Source organism: Nanorana parkeri, unplaced genomic scaffold (genome assembly GCF_000935625.1).
Source record: "Nanorana parkeri isolate BGI_ZX_2015 unplaced genomic scaffold, ASM93562v1 scaffold1940, whole genome shotgun sequence".
In the NCBI taxonomy this organism is placed as follows: domain Eukaryota; kingdom Metazoa; phylum Chordata; class Amphibia; order Anura; family Dicroglossidae; genus Nanorana; species Nanorana parkeri.
The window spans coordinates 40,904-48,342 of NW_017308208.1; the positions used below are offsets into that span (position 1 = coordinate 40,904).

The 7,439-nt window shown below is 50.9% G+C and overlaps 1 protein-coding gene across 1 annotated transcript; it reads right to left on the reverse strand.

Annotated features, from left to right (window-relative positions):
• Positions 1 to 2,779: 2,779 nt before the first annotated feature.
• On the reverse strand, positions 2,780 to 4,148 carry LOC108800163 (alpha-1,6-mannosyl-glycoprotein 2-beta-N-acetylglucosaminyltransferase-like). The gene has a single exon (XM_018572117.1). It carries the CDS (start codon positions 4,115 to 4,117, stop codon positions 2,843 to 2,845), a length of 1,275 nt encoding a protein of 424 aa, XP_018427619.1. The 5' UTR covers positions 4,118 to 4,148; the 3' UTR covers positions 2,780 to 2,842.
• Between the last annotated feature and the right edge of the window lie 3,291 nt (positions 4,149 to 7,439).

Here is a 7,439-nt window from a genome sequence, read left to right on the forward strand (position 1 = left end):
AAGTATCTGGTGAGGAAGTATCTGGTGAGCGTTTTTTGCTCGTTGACCTTTTAAAGCCCCTTCCAGAAAGTCAATACAAAATCAGCAACTCAGATAAAGATAAGCTGCTTCCTCCTGCACACAATGCTCCGTCCTGGGAAGAGGGGGTGTAATGACCACGTGCTTTCTAATTTGCATCCCGCAAGATGCCTTTTTTTTTGTATGAGCGGTCTCATTAAAGTCGAACCGTGCATACCCAGCTGTAGACATTGGAATACAAAGCCCATGTGTACGAAGCCGGGACTGGCGCTCGTGTGGCCCATCTTAGATTGGTATTTGTGCCCAGCGGACCGGATCTATTGCACCCAAACAGCACTGGAGTTTGCTCCGAGCCCTTTAAAGGACAGAATGCCCAAAGTTCAGCAGTAACTCAGAACTGTGAAAACACGACCTCAGCTGTTTGTAGAATGACTCGGGATGTGTCGAGGGCAAACACTGAACTTTGTCACACAAAACGCTGACGATATACTGGCCTCAGGGTGACTCCCTTAAGGGAAACACCTGCCTGTGCCGGGGAGATTAGGGAGGTTCAGCCTGGTGTCGGAGCAAAAGGTCCAAGTCTCAATTCTGAATGATGACCAGGTCTCTTAACCCCCCCCAACCTGCCCGGGTCACCGTAGGTTACATAACAAGTACAGAATACAATCACAGAAATTTCCCAGAGCGCGGCTGGACGGCATCGTGATAAATGTAAAGCAAAGCCGGCCGAGCAGAAGTCACAGCGGCCTGGGAAACCAGAACGACCGGTTCTCTTTAACCCCATATCATCTAAAGCAGGGCTAGGAAAACTCCGGCCATCCAGCTGTTCTGGGACTACAAATCCCATGAGGCATTGCAAGACCGACAGCCACAGGCATGACTCCCAGAGGCATGATGGGATGGGCAGTTTCCTACACCTGGAGGGCCAGGGTTTGCCCAACCTGATCTAAAGAATTACAATACCAAACGCAGAGCTCTGTGCGATTGGCTAAAATATTTCAGTATACAATTCCCTATAAACATCAACGGGCAGTCACCATGTACAAGAAGCCAAGACCAACAGCAACCAGAATCCACCATTTTACTTTAAATCGGTTAAAAGGCGATTGCCGATTGGCTGTCGAGGCAGCACTTTGCACATCGGTCTTTGCCTTATTGCAGAAGCCCCAAAAGAGTTCCCAAAGACATGTCATAATAGTCACACACATATGTATAAATACGTCCCCGATTGTCAGCTTTAGGTACAACGAAAAATAAAAGACATCTTAATGGCATAGACACCATAACAAATGGCAGAGCCCGACTGGCAATGGGTGCCCATGTGGTATGATGACATCTTAATTGCCTAGCACCATAAGATATGGCATATAAGACACAATCAGATTGGCAATGGGTGCCCATGTGGTACAATGTCATCTGAATTGCATAGACACCATAACACATGGCACATAAGGCACAATCAGATTGGCAATGGGTACCCATATAGGACATCTTAGCTACACAGGCACCATAACATGAGGCACAATCAGCTTGGCAATGGGTGCCCATGTGGTATGATGACATCTTAGCTGCGCAGACAACATAACATATGGCATATCAGGCATAATCGGATTGCCAATGAGTGCCCATATAGTACGATGACATATTGGTTGCATTGTCATCATAACAGATAACATATAAAGCACAACCAGATTGGCAAAGGATGCCCATGTGCTACAATGACATCTTAGTTGCATAGGCACCATGACATAAGGCACAATCGGATTGGCAATGAGTGCCCATATAGTACGATGACATATAAGTTGCATTGTCATCATAACAGATAACATATAAAGCACAACCAGATTGGCAATGGGTGCCCATGTGGTACAATGACATCTTAGTTGCATAGACATCACAACATAAATCATATAAGGCACATCTAGATTGGCATTGGATACCATATAGTTTGAGGACATCTTAGTTGCATAGACACCATAACACGTGCTTTATATGCCATCTGGATTGGCAATGGGTGCCCATGTGGTACGATGACATCTTAGTTGCATAGACACCATAACATATGGCATATGAGGCACAACCAGATTGGCAATGGGTGGCCATGTGATACAATGACTGCTTATTTGTATAGACACCATAACATATGGCATGAGGCACAACCAGATTGGCAATGGGTGCCCATGTGATACAATGACTGCTTATTTGTATAGACACCATAACATATGGCATATGAGGCACAACATGTTTGGCAATGGGTGCCCATGTTGTACGATGACATCTTAGTTGCATAGACACCATAAGATATGGCATATGAGGCACAACCAGATTGGCAATGGGTGGCCATGTGATACAATGACTGCTTATTTGTATAGACACCATAACATATGGCATATGAGGCACAACCAGATTGGCAATGGGTGCCCATTGGGCAGGGATACCCAATGAAGGTCTTTGACACAAGTGCGGAGATTGAGGAAGATGAACATCATACAAAACGTGGAAATCTTTGGTTGGCACAGATCCAGACACACGGCACCCAGCCAGAAGCTCTCGTAAAGTCACAGATCATCAATGTACAACTCCATAAATCACACAGGGAAAGGCTTGGAACGAAGAGATGGATTCTGGCGGCGGCAGAAAAAATAAAGTTTAAAAAAAAAAAGGATGTTCTGTCCTTAAGGCTCCTTCATGACGGTAATGAGCGGCAGTGGCTGAGGTCACAGCAGCAACGTGAACCGGAGTCGGCTTCCCGCCTGTGGAATTCCTGAGTAAACTTTATGACTTTGGTCGCAGTTTTGGTCGCTAGATAGGCAGAGCTGGCGCTTCACAGCCTGGCGTAATTTTTGCACAGCACGTGGTCTCTTACGTCGCCCCAGCCTCCGTTCACCATGGGCGGCGGGTTGCGCACCTCCTGCTGCCTGGCGGCCACTTCGACAGTTTTTGGGAAGAGGCGCCCGCTCAGCTGCCGCACTTTCTCCCTGAGGGCTTGCGAGGCAGCGTCTATGTTGGAGCAGGGTCCGGTGCGCGCGCACATCCCCCTTTCGTCCGGCTGGCCGGGGAGGTCGAGGACCCGCGGCAGGCGGGTGTACAGGACTTTCAGCGGGTGGGACAGGCAGGTGGCGGACACGTGCTGGAGGCTCCAGTCCCAGTTGTAGTCGTCGTAGGTGCAGAACTCCGCCAGGCAGCCCATCAGCTGGTAATAGACTTCTCTCGACATGGCAAGTGCGGAACGGTGCTTGGGCGCCACGAAGCCGCTCACCTCTAGCTGCTGGGGGTCAGGCGACACCTCCGGAATGGACGTGCCACCTAGGCTGAGCAAGTGGCACCCTTCCTCCTTGCACTGCTTCTGCATGAGTCTGAGGATGTGCAGCCAGTCTGGGAGCAGGTAGCTGCCTTCCTCCAGGAAGAGGACGTAGCCGCTGTAACCGACCACCTCCCGCAGCGTCTGCCACGTGAAGTGCAGCTGCCACATCCAGTGGTGCTTCTCCTGAGTGAAGGTTGCCTCTCGGTAGTGCCCGTGGCTGTCGGGGTATTCAGCGTTGGTGCAGCCTTTCAATATGGCGGATTCCTTGGGCAGGTCCCTGGGGCAATCGGCCGGGTCAGAGCCTGGAAACTCATCCGGGTAGAAGCTGGCGCTGTAGGCGAAGTAGATGGGCAGCACCCGGCAGAAGTCAATAGTCCTCATGGCATTGGCAGCCTCGGCGCATGGTTTCTCCATGCTCAGCACCAGAAGGAGGCGGCCGGTGGCACCCGGTCCGGCGGTCTGCAGCGACTCGGCCAGCAGTTTCAAGCGGGCGCCGCTCCCTGGCCCTCCACGTATCTGTGCCACCACCACCAGCTCGGGGCGGCCGGAAAAATTATTAGCGTTGAAGATCGGTTGCCGGAGGTTGTTGCGGTAAGCCCCCAGGCGCATCTGCATAGGGGAACCCCGGGGAAGCAGGAAGCCGGAGGGTTGGCGGGCTTCGATGGACAGCGTCGGCACCGGTAAGGGTTCGTCCAATTCATCCTCGTCAGAGGAGAAGAGCAGCCAGGCACAGAAGGCCATTCCCAGGAACAGCAGCAGGGTGGCGATCTTCTTCTTGTGTAGCGTCAACCGCATGGTGAGGAGGAACCCGGGGGTGCACCTTAATGCCCTCAATTAACCGGTGACATATCAGAGAGGCCCCCACTCCATTCTACCCCACTACAGTCTCTCCTGCTACATACTAAGTATGTACCCCTCAAGTGACTGTCCCTTTTATATTACTAGGTGCCCCTGTCCCTGACTAACTGCCCCCCTATACACGAAGTGCTCCACTCTAAGACTATCTGCCCCCCTGTCTTTAACCTACTGCCCCTTTAATACCCTTAGTACCCCTGCCTGTGACTATTTGCCCCCTGTACCCTAAATACCACTTTGTATCACCTGCTGCCCTTTTTATAATCTTAGTACTCCTGCCCGATACTATCTGCCCTTCTTATATATTAAGTATCCCTTCCTGTGATTTACTGTCCCTCCTGTACACTAAGTACCCCAGACTGACACTATCTGCCCCCTCTCTGCAGCTAACACCCCAATCCTAAAGTAATTGCCCCCCTTATTCTCTAAGTAACCCTAGCAGACACTATCTGCCCCCTTGTACACTGATATCCCCTCGGTTAGTACCGCGTTCCCGGGCTCGGGTCACACACCCCTCAGGAAGGCTCCTCGTATCTCCCCCGGGCCGGCTACTTCTCGCTCCGAACCTCTCAGCGAACTTTACCCAGCCATGGGTTTTCATGACGTCACGCCCCGGCAGCCAATGGAAGACAGCTGACGAAGCACACCGCCTTCAGGAGCCGCCCACTGGGGAGTGACCTCTAGAGGACATTAGCCAATAGGCGGAGGATGCTGAGGAAACGACAGGAGGCCCGGTGTCCATGTTTAGTGAGGGCACCTCTGCCAGGCTGTGCCCCGGAGATAAGTAGAAGGGTCAACCGGGCAGAAGGGAAAAGAAAGGGGAGAAGGTTTCAAATCAGTGTGAGGGGTCAGTCCGGGGTGTGTGTGGAGACAGCCAGGTTAGGGGGCTTTCAACATAATTAGGAGGTCATCCAGGTGTGGAGGGGCTGCACCACATTTGGGAAGGGGGGGCAGCCAGGTGTTGGGGGGTCAGCCAGTTTTGGGAAGGCTCAGCCATATTGTGGGGGTCATCCAGGTATGATGCGTCTGCCACATTTGGGGTCCAGCCAGGTGCATGGGTTTCCACCATATATAGGTCATCCAGGTGTGGGGGGTCTGAAACATTTGGGGGGACCTGCCAGGTGTGAAGAGATTCCACCATATTTAGGGTTTATCCAGCTGTTGGGGGGCAGCCAGGTTTTGGCAGGGGCTCAGCCATAATTAGGGGGTCATCCAGGTGTGATGGGTCTGCCATATTTGGGGTCCACCCGAGTACATGGGTTCTGCCATATATGGGATGTCATCCAGGTGTGGTGGTCTGAAATCTTTGGGGGAGGGGGGTCAGACAGATTTGAGAGGCTGCTCCATATTTGGGGGGTGAGCCAGGTGTAAAGAGATTCCACCATATTTGAGGGCTATACAGGTGTTGGGGGGTCAGCAATATTTAGGGGGTCATCCAGGTATGATGGGTCTGCCATATTTGGGGGCCAGCCAGGTGCGTGGATTTCCACCACATGCAGGAGGTCATCCAGGTGTGATTGGTCAGCCATATTTGAGGGGGGTCAGCCATTTGTTGGAGGGGGGTTCCAGCATATTTAGGTTAGTGTGGTGGAGGTTGCACCTCTTTTGGGGATCCTAGCCATAATTACAGGGTCATCCAAGTGTTATGGGTCTGCCATATTTGGGGTGTCGGCCATTTGTAGAGGGTTCCACTATATTTAGGGGTCATCCAGGTGTAATGGGGCTATCATATTTGGCGTTCAGTCTGATGTGGGGGTCAGCCATTTGCGTGGGACTGCTCCATATTTGGGGATCAGCTTGTCACATCAGGCTCTGTACAGGGGAGCTTACACTCTACTCTCCCCCATGGTCACACACTATTATACATTTACATAGCTCTGACATATACCGTAGTGCTGTACATAGAGCACAGAACCAGTCACACCAGTCTCTGCACCATAATTAGGATTATTATCATTTATTCAAGTATTCCGGGAACACTGAAGAGTCCCCGTCAGTCTCGGGCCCTTGGCTGGGTCACACTCGGGAAGGCGGAGGTGCACTTAAAGGGCTTTGATGTGGAATTTACAGGGTGAGCAGTAATAATAGTAATCAGTGACAACCGCTGTTTATAAAAATGAGAATGTCGTGTCAGCAGCGTGACACCCACGCCGCGTCCAGGGTACGGCTGTATAGAAGCGATTTTACTAACTGTCATTATTCCGCTATTACAGGTGATGTCATCCATAATGCCGTGTCACCCGAGCACCATCCCTACCTGTTAGAGCTCAGCAGTGAAGGCCTCTCCCTGCACGTCCCAGCCTGGGGCTACCCGGCCAGTGACATCTTGGCTGCCATGACTGCTGCGGTGACAATTATCTCATTACAATGACTGATTTCTGTCTGCTGCAACTTCAATGACTGCCAACAAATGGTTGCCGTAGATGTAAATCCTGAATGGATGATGCCAAGCTTGCTCTGTGCTCCATGTAAACAATTGTCATTTGTTATAAATAAACAAAGTTTCACCTTTTTTCCATCCTTTGTTACATCGCAAATCTCTCCCAGCTTTTTTGCAGCCACTTCCTGTCCACATCTACTCAACTGCATGGCATTTGTCAGGAGGGTTTCCCGATGGTGACAACAATGGACCATGTCTGTGTAATGTGTGTTGAAATGACTAATTGTAGTCCCCATTGGAAGTCCATGTAGCAGGGTGGCAACATACAAGCACAATTGGGAGACAGGGTCAGAGCGTTGTCACCCTATAACAGGAAGTGCCTGAACAAGACAGGATCAGCAGGAGTTATTATAATGAAAGCTGCAGATTTGGAAATGACTTTTGAAGTGACATTAACACGTCCAGCCTATATGAGATTTTTGTGAGTTACCCGAAACCAATGTAATTGCCGTTACCAGTCATCAGATGCGGCGGTGGCATTCAATTTCTTATTTCTGGACTTTTCCCTTTATTGTCACCTGGTGATCCTGCCAGTAACACACTTCCTGTTCTAGGGTGACAACACTTACGCACTGGGGAATATAAGGGACACGGTCCAGCTAGCTGTTGACCAACAATGCTGAAGGGGGGGGTATAGTTCCAGCCACTGACCACCAATGCTGAAGGGGAGGGGATTTATAGCTCCAGCTACTGACCACCTATGCTGAAGGGAGGGTTATAGCTCCAGCCACTGACCACCAATGCTGAAGGGGGGGTTATAGCCCCAGCTACTGACCACCAATGCTGAAGGGAGGGTTATAGCTCCAGCCACTGACCACCAAT

Excerpts from the sequence above, each read along its gene's own strand:
- LOC108800163 (XM_018572117.1), bottom strand. The coding sequence starts at position 4,117 with ATGCGGTTGACGCTACACAAGAAGAAGATCGCCACCCTGCTGCTGTTC.